This window comes from Ricinus communis, chromosome 7 (genome assembly GCF_019578655.1).
Source record: "Ricinus communis isolate WT05 ecotype wild-type chromosome 7, ASM1957865v1, whole genome shotgun sequence".
NCBI lineage: Eukaryota > Viridiplantae > Streptophyta > Magnoliopsida > Malpighiales > Euphorbiaceae > Ricinus > Ricinus communis.
Genome location: NC_063262.1, coordinates 1,799,663 through 1,819,944, shown reverse-complemented (window position 1 = coordinate 1,819,944; position 20,282 = coordinate 1,799,663). Strand labels below are relative to the sequence as shown.

The 20,282-nt window shown below is 35.2% G+C and overlaps 4 protein-coding genes across 10 annotated transcripts; 1 reads left to right on the top strand and 3 right to left on the bottom strand.

Moving 5' to 3' along the window:
• Positions 1-999: 999 nt before the first annotated feature.
• Positions 1,000-2,546, top strand: LOC8264214 (phospholipase A1-IIgamma). Its single transcript, XM_002525083.3, has 2 exons — positions 1,000-1,646; positions 1,734-2,546. The coding sequence occupies exons 1-2, from the start codon at positions 1,050-1,052 to the stop codon at positions 2,343-2,345; spliced, it is 1,209 nt and encodes a 402-aa protein (XP_002525129.2). The 5' UTR covers positions 1,000-1,049; the 3' UTR covers positions 2,346-2,546.
• A 369-nt stretch (positions 2,547-2,915) lies between these two features.
• Positions 2,916-3,880, bottom strand: LOC107261735 (signaling peptide TAXIMIN 1). Its single transcript, XM_015722957.3, has 2 exons — positions 3,463-3,880; positions 2,916-3,220 (listed from the first exon to the last, which is right to left on the bottom strand). Exons 1-2 carry the CDS (start codon positions 3,564-3,566, stop codon positions 3,097-3,099), a joined length of 228 nt encoding a protein of 75 aa, XP_015578443.1. The 5' UTR covers positions 3,567-3,880; the 3' UTR covers positions 2,916-3,096.
• A 1,553-nt stretch (positions 3,881-5,433) lies between these two features.
• Positions 5,434-9,862, bottom strand: LOC8264215 (uncharacterized protein HI_0077). Of its 4 annotated transcripts, none has more exons than XR_007216812.1 (8): positions 9,170-9,862; positions 8,398-8,639; positions 8,231-8,327; positions 6,648-6,831; positions 6,437-6,518; positions 6,132-6,291; positions 5,958-6,056; positions 5,434-5,839 (listed from the first exon to the last, which is right to left on the bottom strand). XR_007216812.1 is itself a non-coding variant. In XM_048377380.1 (8 exons), exons 1-7 carry the CDS (start codon positions 9,581-9,583, stop codon positions 5,985-5,987), a joined length of 1,161 nt encoding a protein of 386 aa, XP_048233337.1. In that variant the 5' UTR covers positions 9,584-9,862; the 3' UTR covers positions 5,434-5,839; positions 5,958-5,984. The 4 variants fall into 4 exon arrangements, 1 of the variants encoding a protein (XP_048233337.1); XM_048377380.1 differs by having other exon boundaries at positions 6,222-6,291; XR_007216813.1 differs by having other exon boundaries at positions 5,958-6,291; positions 6,437-6,525.
• Positions 9,863-10,011: 149 nt separating this feature from the next.
• Positions 10,012-16,328, bottom strand: LOC8264216 (transcription factor GTE4). Of its 4 annotated transcripts, none has more exons than XM_048377378.1 (5): positions 13,507-16,328; positions 13,380-13,422; positions 13,172-13,285; positions 12,975-13,045; positions 10,012-10,432 (listed from the first exon to the last, which is right to left on the bottom strand). In XM_048377378.1, exons 1-4 carry the CDS (start codon positions 15,520-15,522, stop codon positions 12,996-12,998), a joined length of 2,223 nt encoding a protein of 740 aa, XP_048233335.1. In that variant the 5' UTR covers positions 15,523-16,328; the 3' UTR covers positions 10,012-10,432; positions 12,975-12,995. The 4 variants fall into 4 exon arrangements, with proteins under 4 accessions (XP_048233335.1, XP_048233336.1, XP_048233334.1 ...); XM_048377379.1 differs by having other exon boundaries at positions 13,172-13,282; positions 13,507-16,327; XM_048377377.1 differs by having other exon boundaries at positions 13,380-13,431; positions 13,507-16,324.
• Between the last annotated feature and the right edge of the window lie 3,954 nt (positions 16,329-20,282).

Genomic DNA, 20,282 nt, shown 5'->3' with positions numbered 1-20,282 from the left:
AAAATATGCACAATAGAAGAGTTCTATCCACGATTATTGCAGTATATTTATGGCAGCTCCATCTTGTTCAGGTGATTACTGTGCTTTGGCTGAAATGGAAGGGCTCCTGGTGACCTGTGTGGTTCATAAAGGTTTAAGACTTGCCTTTGATTACGATATAACTGGTGTCCTTGTGAAGTGTGTGTGATGCTGCTGGAGTTATGACATGGTCAGAGTTTGGCCTTCTAATAGCTGATACCCACATGCTTGCTAGTTATGTTCAAGTTGTGGAACTTTTAGCCATTAGTCGTAGTTGTAATTTTTACTCGTAATCTTCCATTGTATCGGCTTTCTTTAGATGCTGAGAGTGTCTGGATCCAGGACGAAATCCCTGTATAACTTCGTAACCTTAACTGGCCCAAAACCCCCCAAGATGCCTAACCTTATCTTAAATAGGCCTGGTCTGACATCTCATGCCTTCACATGGTTCTGAACTAAATTATTGTATGTGAGAAACAAGAGGATATCTAGATACAAACAGTTTAATTTTACTTGTAGCAGAACCAGAACAATACAACACCATTTATTTTTGTCTTTTTTTTTGAGGGTGTGATTAAACAAGGACATTAGGACATTAGTGTGTTGACTTCATAATAACGCTTGGTAGTTTGCTGATGATAATGTTGCTGCTTTCTCACCATATCATATGCAGCAATTATATTTAAGTAGATGGTTATAAATTTCAGACTCAGTTTAGCATGTTGCAGAAATGAAGGCGCGAATAATGCATGAACTGGATCATCGTATGATGAGCACACTGCCTATATCATAATCGAATTCCAAGAACTCTGCCTAACCAAACTACTTCAACTAGCCTTTCCTTTTGGCAATTTCCTTGTCTGATGATATAGCTCTAACCGCCGCGGATATTGAGGGAGGCTTAAAATGCATGATAGCAACGAAGGCAGAAAATTGTGAAGTGTGCAATTTCTAATGGATTCTATTTAAACTAATAGTAATAATGAGTATTAATCGGCTTAAAACATCAAAAGACAGGTTTACCTGTGGAAATGTCTGGAGGAAACATAGCCAGAAGATGGAGGCAGCTTAGCGGGCAACAAAAGTGGCAGGGCCTCCTTGAGCCTCTAGACAATGATCTCCGTCAATACCTCATCCACTATGGTGATTTGGCTCAAGCTACATATGACAATTTCATTATGCAGAAGTATTCACAGTTTGCAGGGGACAATAGATTTTCAATGAAAAATTTGTTTTCCCGGGTTGGTCTAGGCATGCGGAACAATCAATTTGTTTATAAACCTGTCAAGTACTTATATGCAACCTCCAAAGTTGATGTCCCACAAAGTTTCATTATGAGTCCAGCATCCACATCAAGGGCTGTGCCGAATGGAGAATCGAATTGGATCGGATACATAGCAGTAGCTACCGATCAGGCGAAGGAGAAATTGGGCAGGAGGGATATAGCAGTTGCATGGCGAGGAACACTCCAGCCTCTGGAATGGATCAAAGATTTTGATTTTCCTTTGACGTCTGCTTCTGATGTTCTAGGAGGACATAATGATGCTCAAGTTCATCAAGGATTTCATTCAGTTTATACATCAGATAATCCTCAGTCACAAACTAGCAAAACTAGTGCCAGGCAGCAGGTAACGAGAACTGAATGTTTTACATACGTAATTGCATATAAACAAACGACTGAAATAAACTAAACCTGATTCTACGTCTACTATCAGGTCTTGGATGGACTGAGGGAGCTGGTGAATAAATTTGAGAATGAGGAGATCAGCGTGACTGTAGTAGGGCACAGTCTGGGTGCAGCACTTGCAACTCTTAGTGCAGCTGATATTGTAGCCAATGGGTTCAACAGAACCGACAAACAAGCAAATAAGAGCTGTCCTGTTACAGCCTTTGCCTTCGCCTGCCCACGCACAGGGAATCGGGGATTCAAGCAAGTCTGCGACTCCTTGGAGGATCTCCGTATTCTACGGATCACAAATACTCCTGATATGGTACCCAAAGTTCCACCACTGATAGCAGGTTATAGCGAGGTTGGAGAAAATCTAGAAATCGACAGCCGAAAATCTATGTACCTGAAGCCCACAGGAGGGTTCATATCTTGGCATAACTTGGAGACATATCTGCACACAATTGCCGGAACACAAGGGAAAAGGTCTGCGTTTCGTTTAGAATGTCAACGAGACATTTCATTGGTGAACAAGAATTTGGATGCTTTAAAGGAGAAATACATGGTGCCCGGTAATTGGTGGTGTGGCCTAAACAATGGGATGATTCAACAGGAGGATGGTCTTTGGAAGCTATTTGATCGTGACAAGGATGATGAGTAAGATGGCTACTCTGCTAAAACAGAAGCAGCAACTACTGTATGGAATAAAAATAAATTTAAAAACTTAACTAATAATTCAGGACTGAGATTGTGATTCAATCAATCCCTTGAACCTACAATGAATCCAGTAAGTTGTTATCCGGTTATTCTAATTGAAGTTTATGTATGAATCAAATATAGTCCCAATTATTTTATGTTTGAATCTATGGCTCACATACATAAATAATTTTCCCTTTTGTTCTTTGTGGTTCAATAATGCTATTGAGACATTCTAATAATGCTCTACTGCATATCCAAAGTAATAAAAGTTGGCATCTTTTGTAACAAAATTTTTTTTTTTTTTTCATTTTCGAGAATACCATCAAGAAATCCCAGGAAAATAACCAAAAGCAATAATTAATTCCTGATATGACTTGAATTAATGTCAGAAGATGGCAATTCTTATGCAAATAAAAAAAAAAAAAAAAAAAAAGGAGAAGTTCTCAGACCCTGCTCTCACCAACTAGCTTCTTGTCTATAAGCTAATCAAGCAGGTAATCAAATTCCTAAAACTACCAAGATTCACATGACATTCAGGCAAAGCTATATTTACATATATATTTATCTAATCAATCATGCCACAAATTTCTCATTCTCCCTACAATAGTGAGCAAGAAAATAAACAAAAGAGGAAGCAATCACAGATCATGAAAGCCAACCTACATATAACACATGGGATCAAAATCAGTGTCTTTGTTTACAAATTATTACATCTAACAGGGAATTTGAGAGGTGAACCACTCCATGACATGAATAGGTGCCTTGATCAACTCCAGAGCAAGCTCCACTATTATTGTCACGCACAAACAACAAGGACATATGCATGTCAACAACAACCTGCACAATTCCCAAGATTTGAGAGCATTAGAGACCAAACTGACAAAAAGATCACCACTTTATTCCAAACAAAAGCCAACCCAAATCACAAACTGTATCAAGAATTAACAAGATCAAGTACCCAGAAACTAGAAATGCCATAGAAATCCATATGAAAGCAAAAGAAATAAAAATCAAAGCAATCTCAGATATCCAAAGCCAGAAAAGCAAATAAAATGGAAAAGGATATGAACTTAAATTACCCGACGATCCAAACCACGACGCCAACAATGGAGACGAGGAGAGAAAGAAGGGCAAATGGAAGGCCTAAAAGAAAGCCTAAAGGCCTGCAATCACCGTCACACATGTTGCTTGTTTCTTGCTTTCTTTCTTTCTCAGAAAGTAGTTTAGTTTCTTTATTATAGCTAAAGAATCTCTCTTTCTTCTACTGTTACTACTACCACACTCTGCTTTTCAAGACCACCTTTTCTTTATCTAAACAAGCAGTGATAATAAATAAATAATAATATTAGTGTTTACTTTTCTTGATCTGTTATTAGAGAGGAGAGGATCAGCAGACGCGTACTGTATTTATGAGGACAGCGAGGAAGAGAGCCACGTTTGATGCTTTTTGTTTTCTTTAATCAAACAACACCACACACATCAGAATTTAGAATAAAGGAAAAACAAAGTCATCTTTGCTCTGTAAAGGCATGATCTTCCAAGAAAAGCAACATCATTTATGATTCACCCACGTTTACTTTTTGCCTTTGACCAGTATTTATTGCTCTCTATTATTTGTATTATATACACTCCCTTTCAAAAGTATAATTTACTTTAACTTTATACATAATCTTCTTTTATATAATTCATATCATTAGTTTCATTATTTTTTTTAAAAATATTTTTATTAGACGTTTTAAGTTTAAGACCATTTATTTTAATTTTTTTTAAATTGACAAAATTATATTATTGTTATCATACACTCTCCATTCTATATTAACTCTTTATTATTTAAAAAAAATATTGAATAAGATTTAATTATAGCTGAAATTATTTTAATATTATTGTAAAAAATAAAAATTAATATTTTAAAATTTTTTCATTTGAAAAAAGAGACGGTTAATCTGTGAAGAATATTAATGTAACATATTTATATTATATGTGAGAATATTGGATGGATAAAAAAGAAGAATAAACTCTCTTTTCTTCTTTCCAAAACAAAGAGTATCTTTTTATCTTCTCAAAAGATGGGAATTATTGTGTTCAGCAATTTTGTTTTAAAAAAATAAAACTATTAAGAACCTATTTGAAATATATCTTTTAAGATTTAAAGGTTTTGATGAACGTATTAGATTGCAGAGATTTTAAATTTCTGTAAAAATTGTTAATTTTATTGATTTGGTATGTATATCAAATTAATGGATTAATTCATGGAATGAATTAAAAAAGTTCAATAATCCTCTTATTAAATTGAAATATTTTACACAACCTACCATCCTATATGAATTTCTTTTATTTTTTATGACAACTCTAAAATAGTTTTTATATTTTTAAATAAATGAGATATATTTTAAAAATCTATAAAATTTTATATCATTTTATTTCAATCAAATAATAAATTCTGAAAAATCTTTGGTAAAAAATTCTCAAAACAAAGGATAGACAAGAAAGATGCTAAAAGATATCATGCAAAAGCACAATAAGAAAGAATGGTAATTCTTAATTTTTGTTATAGTGGGCATCACAAAAATATAAAAAGAATATAAGGATTCTGGGTAGCTGTAGTTTTCAGATTTTAACAAAACAAGGAAAGAAAGGTCAAGCAAGTGAGCCATGTAATTAGCATTTGGATACACGTAAAAGCATCTTCATTTTGACAAATCAATCTTTATGATTAATAAGATAAGTATCTGCTATAGTAGAAACCTTATGATTTTTATTATTTATGATAAATAATTAAAAGACCCACAAGTAACATTTATGTTTCAGACCCAAGAACTGAACTTGCATTGTATTAATTAGCATTCCTGATAGTTTATTCCATCCTGACGATTGATTGTTTTTTCTCTGTTTCTTTTTGTTCTTTTTAATTAGCATTATTAAGACAGTAATTGGCAATTCAAGCTTAAATGGTAATCCATGCTAGACACAGCATTAGTTTAATAGCAAGGCAATGAATGAGGATGGATAGAGTTGAGCAGCTTGTCCAAGAGATTACTGGATCACAACAATTTCATATGAAAGACTAAATCTACTTATAAATGAATTAAGGAAGCGGTTAGAGTCTACATTATATGGGTAAATTTATGCTGAGCAGCTCAAGGATATAATTACATAGATGATCATTGCTCTAATATCAGAAAATAACACATGCCACGGCTAAAAATGAAGCAAAGCTACACTAAACCAAGCTCAGTGGACTTCGGCAGATACATGAAAGTCAAGGAAAGGGCAGGAGCACATTAAGTCGCCAGAATCTTTCAAACTCAGGATAAAATGAAGCTGCAGTTACACTTCCAATCCAGAATGGCATGCCCTCTTGTTATGCCCGCATTACCGCTATGCTAGTTGAGTTATGTATATGAGTTTCCAAGGTCACATGTTCAAGCCCCCAAATCAGGATAAGTTCTATATATACTGAGCAAAAGAAAAAAAAGAGGGATTAAAAACTAGAGTTCATATGATCACTCATAGTCAATCACATACTGGTTAAATAGCAACCGCATTGAAATTTTGCATCAGAACATCCACTTACCCTCGAGTTTCAGCTGTTAAATGAGCATCAAACTGGGGGCTTATTCAAACTTGCGTTTTCACACTCCATGGAGATGATCGAAGCAAGTCTATCATAAACCTGCAACATTAATTGCCCTCATATTCTAATTCTCCCCTTAAAAAGAATAGTTAATCTCCCAGAAGTTGCATTTACCCTTGTGTGTACATGTGTAGGTGTATCTGAGAGAGAGGGACACATACACAGAGAGAGAGAGAGAGAGAGAGAGAGAGATCAGTCACAGACCACAGAGAGCTGCTCGTTTGTGCCCCGTTTCTCATTCTTGTCTTGTTTATTTGTAGATGATGCATCATACCTACACAGCAGATGGTTCAATAATCCCATAATAAATTACACCGTTTACATGCAGATCTTAAAGGCAGTTCCTATTCTATTTCTATTAAAAGGGACAAATCAAGGATCATAGATTAGGCATCATATTATTGCACAACTGATCCTACCAGTCACGGGGAATCCCAGCTTCTTCTCTTGCCGAATGATTAAAGGGCCCTTTCAACTCCACATTGTACTCCCTTAATATGTCTGCATGCTTATCCCCGAAAAATTTTAAAACTTCGCAATCAAATATTTTGCTTGCCCGGTACGGGATAATACTATTACTATGTGCCACATAGGTGGTCACAAATCAAAAGTGAAAAAGGCTGTTAATACCTTTAAAAGTGGAAGAAGGAGGACAGCCCACTTTCTGACAAACAGAGATAAACCAGTAGACACCAACAGCTACATGAGCAACTTCTTCATCAGAAATTCTAGCCACAATTTTAGATGTCTTAGAATCTCCAAAACCAATCAATTTTTGCACTAGCCTTGGCCCGGCATCAAGTCCTCTTGCCTCCTATGTAGATAAAAATAGAAAGACTGCTTAAATTTTCCTCATCAAACATCAAATATCTAATATTGGAGGGCCAGGGGGAGGAAGTGTTAAAAATATCTGAAAATAAATCCCTAAAGTTGGTAATAACACCTGTACACATAGTGAGAGAATTTACTTCAAACATAGGCCTAGAAGATTTAACCTTATCACAAGTATCAAGGTTATACAACAGAAAAACAAAAAGAAAATAGTGACCGGAGTATAACCCAAATTTTAAAACTAAAACTTATCCAGTCTAAGTATCATGACTGCCCCTTTTAAGGGGAAAAAAAATCCTACTTTGCATCTGTTATTAGGCATGTCATAAACTGTCTCAAGCTCATTGCAATTTCACTTTGTAAGAAATTCAGGTAGTCTAACTGTTCTAACTGTTCAAATACCGTTTTCATATTTTGAGAATTCATAGCTCCTTGAAAGTGAAGTTCCCAGAATGCAATAAAACAAAACTGCACTTGCTAGACTTTGATTTGGGTCTTCTATTCTTATTACAATTATCTCTTCTCATCACGTTAGTATTAAATAGCATAATTCCACTTAACGACTATAGAAAAATGCATGCCATGATACTAGTAATCGGAGAAAACATGCAGCTGAAAGAAAGAACAAATAACTGCAATTAAACTCATGGTCTTCAACCATATGATGTCTTAATTCATGGAATTGAAATACAACCATAGATAAACAGGAAAATCTAGAAAGAAATCATGTGAAATTAAAAGAATACACAACAACGCCACTCTTTCCAGTCCCCTTCCCTGCTAACTTTTCCCCTTTGCACAAACCCAAAGAAAATTAGAGAAGCTGCTTCCTCCATTGACACACGTGGTTATTCTGTACAACTTAAAGATGGTCTACTTTAACATCATAGTGTCCTACAAGAATCATCAAATTTGAGAGATCTGAACATACAAGACAAGGAAGAATCAGAGTAGAACAACTTATTAAGAAGTTCGAAGAACCAGCAATCAGTTTTACTTTGGTTAGCAGATAGCATATGGAAATTACACAGTATAGTTACCAACTACTTCAGCCTGTTTACTCGGCCACCATGCTAGTAAAATTATCAGGTTTTGGTTCACTAATCAACTCACATTCCTCAGGTGATAGTTACTGCTTCCTTTTTTCTTTTACAATTGGATTAGAAGCCTTCCACTTTTCCAACCAACAATAATAAGCATACAATATTTTTCAAGTATTCAAAATGGTTACTGTACTTGATATCACCAAGCATTTTTAGCTATTTAAGGATGAAAGTTAACTAAAGGAAAATCAAGCAATGCAAATCACCGTCACACTGTACTTCTCTGCATAAGCAAATTTTAATAGCTGCTATCTAGAAAATATATATTTAAACCAATACCTGGACTAGTGGGATCACTGCCAATCGTGCAGCAACACTGTCAGATGATTTTTTGCATTCCCTCCACAACAAATTATGAGCAGGCATATCTCCATACCTAATCAGCATGGATTAAAACAAAAACCAACAATCAACTAATTTGATACTTGAAAAACGATTCTCCTTACTTGAAACCAAGGTCAGCAAGTCTTTGAGAGCACCAAGCAAAATGGCGACTCTCATCATCAGCAACATGTGCAAAGTCAGCAAAGAATCCTTCTCCAAGAGTCTCACTGAAAGGGGAAAAACGTACAACCGTGTCCCATGCCAAATCAATTGCATTTAGCTCCACATGAGCAAGATTATGGAGCATATAAGCATTGAGAGGTAAGCCTGAATCTTTGGGGGCAGGAATTTCCTTCGGGGAAACCTAAATCTCAAAAATTTAGCAAAGATGAACACATGAATATCTAACTACCACATCAACAGCAACAAAGAGAATTTATCTACGTGGAGATCACCAAAACTCACTTGGGACTTCATTCATAACATTAACAAAGTTGAATAGATAAATGAGGGATAGCTGAACCAGCAAATTTCCAAATTTGACTTGATTGTTTTAAAAAGGTAAAGGGGACAATTTCACGAACAATAGCAGCCACAGTCACTATGAAATTGTATAACAAGTCCAGTTCTAACTGCATGATTTTGAAAGGTAACTATACTCTTTGATGCTATTGAGCAGTTCAGGGGAACTACAAATGACTGGCATTTAAGAGATAATTGACAAACAACCCACAATTGAATAGAGTCCCTAACTTTCGACGTTTGAATAGAAAACACAAGATATAAAGAAGCAAAAGAAATCATAAACAATTACGAAAAATTTCGTTTTAAAATTTTGAGATACCCATGAAAGAACATAGTTTTGGATAGGGAATCAACAAAAAGAAAACTAACCAATTCAGGCTTAGGAGGTCTAGCGGGTGTAGAAGGTGGGACAAAAGATCCAATGGGAAGCTTGTGGTTGCGCCACTTAGCGAAAGCGAGATGGGAAAGCTTGGATTTTTTGAGAGGATCACTGGTGGAGAGAACAAGAGCACCAAGCTCAGCAAGAGAGGAAGCAGAACCCAGTTCAATTTCATACTGATTGGCATCAGATAATGGTGATTGCGGTGGTGGAGGTTGTGGGCCATTGGGTCCCCAAAACCGGTTTTCATTGAGGGGACTGTCTCGCCAAGACTTGAGACCTGACCATGGTGAAAACTCCAATGAAGAAGAAGAAGAAGAAGAAGAAGAAAAGGAGTTAGCTTTGAGAAAAAAACGTGGCAGAGATGGAGAAAGCATCGACTTTATTTTGAGGGATTGCATCATTTTGCGACTGGTCAGGTTGTTGCATGGTTTGCAAGTAGTTTATCTGTTATTCATGTTTGGGTCCAAATTCTTTTCATTTCTAGAGGTTTTCTCTTTCTCTTTTTTTTATTTAACACAAATATTCAAAAATGGGTATAAAAAATTGGTATAGTGAATTTTGGAAGGAAACAATAGGATATGTTGTGCGTTTCATGGAATAATAATAATACATTATAGTATCTTATATTCCATTGCCAGATACGAAGTAAAATGCAGATGCAAACGCTTCTCGACTAACATCCAACTACAGAATGCCCCTCGCATGGAGCAGGAAAAAGTGAAGCCCTTGCGACGAAGAGGATGCAATTCATACATACAACAGCCCAAGCGGCAAGTATGGTTAGTTGAGCAGGGATTATATAAAGTGAGCAGCATATTAGGAGTAAATATGAAGATAATGTTACGTTACGTATCACTTGATGAGCTTGAATTACAGATTATCTTTTGTATAACACCAAAGAATCCTGAATCTGCAAGGAGATAATCAACAACAAAGTTATCGGAGAAACTAACATGAGTAGCATTAGTTAGCCATGTACACGTGCTACAGAAAACAAACCATCTGCTCTTGTATCTAATCATCGCCACATCCCCTACCAAAATATTATACAAATTTCTGACTAAACAAATTAAGCCACTTGTAGATTCAAGAAGCCAATCCCAATACAGAGACCCCGCCCCCAACCCTCTGCAGTCGCACAATAATAGCTGGCCTCTCCAAACTGTACACCAATTGCAGATTCCACGGGGAAAATCATCATATGACCTGTGTTCCATCAGATCACCATCTACTCTAAGTTTTTCTGGGAACTGAAACAGAACAATGATTGTGCCATTAGAAAGTTGCTTCCAACTCCAAAAAAAAAAAACATATCAACAAAGATATATCGAAAATAAGATACTCATTGACTGATGATGCAAAGGATAGGAAAGAAAGGCTAGGCAACACCCCTAAGAGATTTAGGAAAGAGAAAGCTAGGCAACACCCCTGAGAGATTAACAGTTTAACTAATTTCATTGAAATAAAAAATAATGAAATTCATATTGCGTTCCGCATTTTTGCAGGAAGATTCAGATAAATGCACTTCTACTACAAATTCCAAGTGGATATATTTAACAAGGCCATTGGAAAATGTAATGCCATGTTCTAGATAAAGCAAAGCTGCAGCATTGGTTCTCCCACTTTCAAATTGAATCGGTATATTAAGAATAGAATCTCGGAGCTGTATAAGAAAACATGTATATATATATATATATATATATATGCTCCAGAGAGCTCCACCTTCCACTTCACCTTCTTACAGACATCTATGTAGTCCCCAGTTCTGCTAGAGAAAAATGTGGGTTAAGGACATATAGAGTGTCAGCCTACTATTTAAGAGATTATCCTACTACAGCTCTAACCTAGCAGACCCTGAAGCCACCAAGCCTGTACCATGCAGTTTGCACTAAACTCTGACTAATGCATTAGTCATCCGAACACAACCTGCTTTGGTGTTTTAAGATCTATCCAAATATGCCAAAACTATATTAACATCGAACATATTAAGGAATAAAAAAAGGTCATCTCATTTGAACATAATCCTACAATCCATTCTTCTTAGACCATATAGTACTAACACCAGCCCTTTTTGCTACTTCAAACTTAGCATGCAGTTCAACATATTCTACAGCACTCCTTGCTCTGATTCAAGTAACAAGTTTCAAATATTTACATCATCCCAAGGAAAATTGTTATAAGAATACATGGTTTTTATGCTACATATACTATCCCGTGACTTCAAAGTTTCAAAAACAAACTAAACAGCGAGACTAAAATATCTGGAGCATCAATTTGGCCAATCCATTACTCAGATTCTGGGGAATGTTACATGTATACTACTTAACCAATGTCAGCAATGCTCTCTTCTCCTGTACCATCCTGTAGAATTTATTATCAATCACCCATCCCACAAGATAAGTATGGCATGCCTTTCTAGGAGGTAAATAGAAAAAGTCTTAAAGTGCACCTATTAAAGAATGAGCTCACAGATAAATTTAAATTGAGTGTTGCCATGAGGGCTTTAACCTATAGCCAAGACTCAGTCGCACACAACAGTAGCGACAAAAAAAAAGGCATCTTACAGAATTAACTTGGGGATCGCAAGAAGAATAAAGGTTAGCTACCAAGCTAGTAACCTCAAACACAACTTTCAGTAAGTATGAGCTGAATAACCAAAGACAAATATACAAGGACTCCAATAGTATGAAAATCCAAATGATTAAACATACTTTTGGAAGAAACAAGTTTGAGATGTATGCAGACCAATTATGGTTAGACATGATACAATAACAAGCGCTTTCTTTTTCTACTCAGAAAAAACAACAGGATAGAACTGGTATTTAAGGTGACGAAATATAATGGTTCACATCACTACTAAGATTGTATGCAGACCAGTAAATGCTTTAATTTTTCCAACAATACCCAGGCTAAGTATGAATTATTTATTTTCTACAAAAAATAGCATGTGATGTAACATGAGAAAAGAAATCCTTACTTATACAACATGTTTTTCCAGGAAAAAAAGAAGTCATAATAGAATATGAAAAGAAGAAACCACTTCAAGGCATTTTGAAAGAAGGCCCCAGTAGAAATAGAGACAAACCCAAAGATCAGATTTATTCCTTTTGCTGATGACTGATCTTCCACCTTAAATTCCAAATAGCAGGTAGCAGTTTTACCAGTATCTTTATCCCCCCGAAAGAAAAAAAATAGAAGAAACCAGTTTATAAATTATAAACATGGGCCACAGCACTTCAATATTTCCATTTGACAATGTTATTATAACTCCCAACCATGTTGCTATATTTTAACCACATATACTTCCTAACTTACCCACTTTCTCCCTTCTCTATGTTCTAGTGGTAAGGGAAAAAGGAAACACAGCTGATATGCCAGCCATCCACTAAACAGAAAATACTCTCCATTTTCATGGCAACATGTCACATGTAATCCCAATTTGATAAATTTTTTATTTAAAAAGTCAATTTTTTTTATCTCCCTCATCATAGAAAGCATAGGCATTACATGCCCGACTTACAGATGACACAAAATTCAGAACCACCTTCCCATAAACCCAAAAATGCGTGAAAAAAGTTTATGCTTTTAAACCTATTGCTAGCAAATTGCAATCTCCCTTGTGATCTCACCAGCACATAGTTGATAGTAGCAAGTCGTATGTCAAAAAACCTCAACGGCAGATAAATAATGAGCATATTTTAGCTAAATTCATTCATCAAGAGTAGAACAGATTGCCAAATTATGCAATATAGAATCAATCTAAGTTTTTAGAAAATCCATAAGAGGACCTACCATAACTACTCAACTCCTTGGTTAAGGCCCTACATCAGATTCAGATGTTGAGGAGCTGTCACTATCAGAGTCTGCAGTTACAGTAAAAGATAAATTTCAGTACATCATCAAATCATTGCTAGAGAAATTATATCCACACATGTAGGGGGAGGGGGGGAGGGGAACATAGCAAAACTTATAAGAAAATATTGCCATACCACTTGAAGAACCAGAATCACTGCTAGAGCTGCTTGAACTACTTGATCTAGTTCCATTATCTCCCTGGTTCTCCACTTGAACAGGTGATGAAGTGGACACATTCCTTTCATCTGCTTGAGTAACACAAGACAATAAACAAATGATAAATAAATATCAAACAAGCAAAAAGTCAAATTCCATCAATTATTATGATCAAACTATCTATACCTGTTTTAGTTCCTTGTGGTGGTGCCACTACCGCTGCCGGTGTCTGCAAAGACTGAAAAAGAAAATCCATTGGGAAACCATTCCTTTATAAGGCTTAAGCATTACAAGGAACAATTAAAGTTCTTACCTTCTCCTGGACATTCCGCTCAGCTTCTGCTCTGGCTTGACTGGCAAGTTCAGCTTTTCTCTTGTTCTTGCTTAAACTCTTCTTGTAGTTGGTAACAAATCTATCCAGTTCCCAAAGGGTCTCCGCATCAACACTGTCAATATCCACTTCAATTTCATCATCATGTTGGCTAAGAGATGAATTTCTCTTCTTTATTATCTGGACAATATTGTCCAGCTTCTCTGAAGGTAAACTCTGAAGATTTGTGCTAAGCTTCTGTTTCTCATCATAAGTCATGTCCCTCTTGTGTGGATCCTTTGCCTTAGGCTTTTTTGGAGCAGGGGTCCTCCCTGAAGGAGTCGTACTAATAGGTTTTGATCTGGGATCAATAGGTTGATACCTCATTGAATCTGATCTATCCAAAATTCTCCTCATATCAAGAGGAGGGGGTGGTAGTGGAGCTTTTCTTGATGTTGGTGTAGGAATACCAATACCACAACCAACAACAAACCTCATCTCCCGATCAAACTCTGATTTTATAACCACCCACCTGTCTTCAAATAGCTTCAATAGTATCTCTGCCATCACGTGAACATCTTGCCCCTTTGGATTATACCTCATAGCATTATGAAATGTTAGTCTGACATCCTCTGCGAACTCTTCAGGTGACTTGTACCAATTCTTGTTCAGCCTCGTCTTCACAGTACCCAAGTCCATAGGATGCTTGATTATGGTAAAGTAATCATGCAAACCAAGTCCCTTTACATCCACAGGAGATTTAAACACCCAACCGTATTTATGCTTCATCAATTTCTCAAGCAAAGCACTACAGTTCTTGAAAATCTTAGATGCCGCTCCAAACCCAAATCCCATATCCCCTCCCCCTTGCTTCTTCCCATTCAATTTAGACTTCTTGTTACTCTCTGCTGGTGGAAACTTGTCTTTTGCCAACAGAAACTCTGAATTCCTGTAGAACTGATTTGCCTTTGGCGTCCTTTTCTCTTTCTCCACATTCTCAACTGCGCCCTGGCTATTCTCGAACACTGATATACTAAGCTGATTCAGAGGCCTAGACTGCCTAGGAGTAGGAGTAGCAATAGGAGTAGTAATATCATGAGAAAGACCTACAGAAACAACCTCTGAATTAACCCTCTTTAATCCGTTATATACCCGGTCATTCAGAGATACTTGCAAATTGCTTAACTCACTGACACCAAGCTGCACTTCTTTAGCTTCAATCTTCTTCACCAGACTCCTTACCATATCAAGTTCACTCTCCAACTTCCTTCTAAGCTCTTTCATCTCCTGCTTAGACTTGGACGCCAAATTTATCTTCACTTTATCATTCAAGCCTTGCTTCACCACCCCATTCTCAGCAGTTGCATCCCGGCCACTAGGAGCCACCTCCGCTGCACCTTGCTGCCTATTAAGGCTAGAAGAGTCATCCGAATTAGCTTCCAGGCGAGAAACAGGCTGCTGCTGGGCAGAATTCGTGTCTTCCAAAGCCGGGGTTTGCGATTCTGGCACTTGAATTGAATTGCTCTTGTTGTTCCTCTCATCCTTATTTATCTTATTTTTCTCATTGTCCCTATTGTCGTCGCAGTTGGCAGCACTCGCAGTTTCAGTGGTAGTAATTGTTGTGTTCGTAATGCTTAGGTCCACAGTGGCGTTGTTAGCGGTGGCTGTGGTGGTGGTGAGAGCAGCAGTGGCTGTGGCGGTGGTGGTGGTGATACTAGCAGCGTTAGCGGTGGTGGTGATGGTGGGACTGGCAGCGCTCGCTGTGGTGGTGGGAGGGGCAGGGTTCAAGGTGGCGGTGGTGGTGGGAGGGGCAGGGTTCAAGGTGGCGGTGGTGGTGGGAGGGGCAGGGTTCACGGTGGTGGTGGTGGTGGTGGTGTTGATATTATTGATGTTATTTTTAGGTCCTTTAAAAGCTTTCCTTGTATAAACTTTACTCTCACTATACCTCTGTTTCTCTCTTGTAGCTGCTCCATCATTATTATTTACACCTCCTTCGCCAACTATAGTCCCCGAAGCCATACATGTAACTTCAAAACCCTAACTTCTCTTCAAATCCCAATACTAGGGTTTTTCACCTCCCTGTCTGACCACCACACCAAAACCCTAATTTTGCCCCAAAATCACAGCTGAATTAGGGCAAAAACAGACACAACAGAAACCACCAAACAAAAGCCTAAACCAGAGCTCGAAATTTTCACGATCTACCACTCTAATCAAAAACTAAATATACACAAACAGCAAATAGATAACCATCTATCTATATCTATCTACTACTATATACACAGGCTCATATTAGAGAAAGATACGATCTTTTTAGGGTTAGGGTTTCGAGCTTTTCCTTCACCTTTCTTTCTTCTTCTTTTTTTCTCCTCTCTAATCTGGAACCGAATCGATCAGATCTCCTTTTACGCTCTTTCTCTCTCTAGAAAAAATTCTCTCTCTAAAAAAAAAACGACCCTCAAAACTATACCCCTTATCTTACAGGTGTACGGTTCACATGCATTCGTGTTTAAAAGAGTCGTGTTGGCGAAGCATTATGACAAAAATCAGCAGTGCTGAACTCACGCGTGAGGCTTGTGCGTGGCAAGCAATGACCAATTGGAAACGAGAGAGTTTGGAGCGTGGTCTCCACGGGGGAGTAAGGTTTGTAGAGGGTTTAGTGGCGCGGAGTTTTGATTATGGGATTTGAAGAGTTTGCTAAAGTGGGGAATATGGCGCGTGGAGTTTAGTCGCCGGGGAGGGAGTTGAGGTGTGGGCGGTTAGCAGCCGGAGAGATTTAACACGCGCCGATGCTTTTGCTGCTAGTTGGGAGGGTTTTAGACTTTTAGTTAGTTAAGAGGTTCAAATTGTGACGATGTGGCAAATCCAGGCCCAAATTTGATGATTCGAGGCGGTCACATTTAAAAGTCAGCCAACTTTTGAGAAATATTTTAAAATTAATAAAAAAATTATTTTTACTGTGTAATTTTTTTTAAATATGATGTAGTTGTTTTTTAGTTTTTTTTAGTTTTTTTTTACTTGAGTATTATTAAAATTATATTGAAAAAAATAAAAAAAATCATATTTTCTGTGTTTTTACATAATAGAAATTAAAAAAAAAATTTACACTATATTTTTATAAAAAAAATAAAAAAAAAGAGATATGGATACTTTTGTTTTCTTTTTCTTTATAATAACTTCAATGCCCAATTAATAAAAAATAGTTCAAGCTTTTTAAAGTATACGAAAAGGAATAAAGTTTAATTTAGCTCTTTGACTTTGTAATTAGGTTTAATTTAATTTTTTTTAATTGTTTATAGTCAATTTAACTTCTAAACTTTATAAATAAATTCAGTATAGTTCGTTTTTAAGAGAATGAAATTTTACACTCAATTTTTAATATAGGCTCAATTTAGTCACTCAAATTTAATCCTAAGAAATAATTTAAATCGTAATTGATTTAGTTATATAACTAAATTTATATATTAATTTTTTATATTTTAAATTAGTTGGTGAAAGTCATATGGAGGCTGATTAAACGATGATAATGGTGATATTATATTATAAAATCTCATAAATATTTTTATTTTATAGTAAAAATGTTGATAATTCTTTATTGATTTGTGAGAAAATAACGGCGGTGATAGTCAATTGGTTTTTATGTTTTATTGAGTTATGGTAATTTAATATATATATATATAATTTAATATTAAATTATAATATAATTCTAATATCTAATATATCTATATAAATTAGAATCTAATATATATAATTAAATTAGAATATAACTCTAATCTAATATAAAAATGCTAATCTAATATATAAAATTAGAATATATATATAATATTATATAATATATATATATATATATATATATATTATTAACTTAGAAAAAGAATAAAGTTCAATTTGGCCTTTTAACTTATCACTTGAGTTCAATTTAGCCCTCAAACTTTACAGTTAGGATCACTTTGATGCTTTTCATGTACTTGTTATAACGCATGCAATGAACTCACTTAGAAATTGGCTAAATTAAACTTATTCGAAAAATTCATGGGTTAAATTAGTCGTAAAAGTTAAAAAGGATCAAATTAAATCTGACTATAAAGTTTGAGGGCCAAATTCAACCTTATTCCTACATGGAAATATCAACAAACTACTACTAGCATACACAATCAAATTGCTGACATTAATGTTCAAATGGCAAGAGCATTTGCTCTTGGGAGTGAAATGTCTCCATTTCAGGTCATCTTCCCCACATTAGGTGAGCTTTCATATTTATAGCGAATATAAATGGATAACTACCCTTACTATGTAGTTTATAGCTTGTTAATCTTTCAATAAATAAATAAAAATACTAACATTATCAACTGTCACGACCCAATCTGTAGGCCTATGACCGGCGCTAAGAAATGGGTAAGCTTAAGGCAACCGAAACCCATAACAAATCTAACTAGCTAATGATCTAAATAAACACATACATAATTATATACAACTAATAATAATGCTAATAATAATCAATAATTATTATTAATCAATTAATGTTGTATTTAATTTGGACATGACATAAGAGCAGTTAATTATATGACTTTAACTCACTGTTCTATCGCGCTCCGCATTATGCTCCTACGCCTTAGGTGGAGTTGGCTGGACGGACGAATTATCTATTTATGAAAACAACTCAATTAATAAAATATTCTTAATTTTTTCTAGATCTAGACTCTTAAATTAGATTGTTTAAAAAAATTTCGACTCGAAAATTCTACCAAAAATTTTAGCAAAATCTCTTCTAAAATATGGGCGTTTATCCCGCGGGTCCAGAACTTTTTAAAAACACTTCATATATTTCATATTTATTTAATAGAAGTCGGGGCAGCAAAACTATATTATTTTTCCGACTTTGCAATACAACCCAATTCACAATACAAAAATTAATAGTTCAGTAAAATAATATTATTAACGATACATCACATAAACTTTTTTTCTTGCATTCCAATCATATGACTAATTAATTAAATAATTTAATTAATTAATTATAACTAATAATTTATACAAATTATTTTTTAATAATTTTTAAATTTTAGATAAAATTATACGAAGTCGAAATCCGAATTTGTGAGCATTTGGAATATACTTGGGGTTCAAAAGCAGGTGTCGCCAATTGGATTTCGAATCTGGAAACGCTTACGCGAATTTTGAATTACAAGGAGTCCGAGTATGCAAATATTTCTGCCGAAAACTTGCCGGAAGCCACCAGATCGAGGTCGGAAAATTTCGGCTCCGGTAAGGCTATACAGAGGCTGCTGGCGGGGGACTTGGCTCGGGAGTTTTCGACCGCGGGAAGCTCGTTTCTAACGTCGGATTCGCAATGTAAGGGCGGCAGAAGGCTGCAGTTGCAGTCGTAGCAAGGAGGAGGGTTTCCTTCCTCCAAAACTATGTTGGCAGTAAAAAGGAAGAAGGAGGAGGCGATGTCAGTGAGGGAAGGAGAAGAAAAAAGAGTTTGCGGCGGCGACAGAGAGAGGTGGCAGGCGGCGAAAATGGGAAGGAGAAGGAAGAAGAGGGTGACGGGGAGGGAAGAGAAAGAAGAAGAGGGAAAAAATTTGTTATGCGTGTGTGTTTTTTATATTTATTTTTTATCTTTTTTATTATTTATTTATTTATAAATATAAAATATTAATTCATCAATAATTAATATGATATAAATTTAAAAATTTATCAAATTACTCTAATAAAAATTAAAGTAATTAAAATTTGAATTCAGGAATATTACATCTACTTTTTTCAATATTTTTTCTTATTTTCTTTTAAGAAATTTTAGAGTCTATAAGCAACCGTTATTCTATTAAAAACAAAGTTAAAAGAAAAGAAATACAATAATTGTTATGTAAAAATCCCATTACAGATATTAAACCCATATAAAAATGCCCTGGGACAATTGTTAAAGAAAAGGATCTACAAACAATAAGTAATAGAGGCAAATAAATAGATAGAAGAGGCAGGAGCAAACTGCAATATAAATACATATTGAGAATTTACTTATGATAACGTCAAATAAATATGTATTTGAAATCTATTTATTTCTTCTAAGTGTAATTTTATTATGTTGTAATGCCATGTGTTATTACCAAATTTATATATGGTAGCTGCTTTAATATACTGATTGAAACTAAGAGACTCATTAGAAAAGTCCATGAACTGTAATCTTATAATCTAGAACCAACATGATTAGCTCTTTTTAATTGATCTTGAAATATGTGGCAGTTTAAGTATGGAGTTAATTAAAGGAAAAATAATAAAAATATTTATTTTTTATTATATATTAAAATATTAAAAATATAGTTTTTTTTATCTTTTCTTTTTTAAAATTACAGTTTTGATTTTTTTTATTTTTATTTTATTAATTTTTGATAAAATAACTAAAAATAACTAAAAAAATTATACCATATTTAAAAAAGTTAAAGAATAATACTTTTTAAGAAGATTTTACACAGGAAAAATCATTATTTTTTATTGATTTTAAAAGCTCTCTTGATTAAACAATAAAAGTTCAGGGGCCAAATGACGCATTTGCCTTGTGACAATTAGTTTGAATCAGGTTATTGTGGGCCTTGGACATTGAATATAGGAAAAGTAAATATTCGTATAATGGGCTTACACCCATTAAATGGGCTTTCTTGTCTGACAATTCTTACATCTTTACATTGGACCTACTGGGCCTAATCTGCTTTGGTTATTGCTATGTGTAATCTCATTTCTTTTTTTTTTTTTCTCAAATTTATTAAAAAACTAAAAAAATCTTA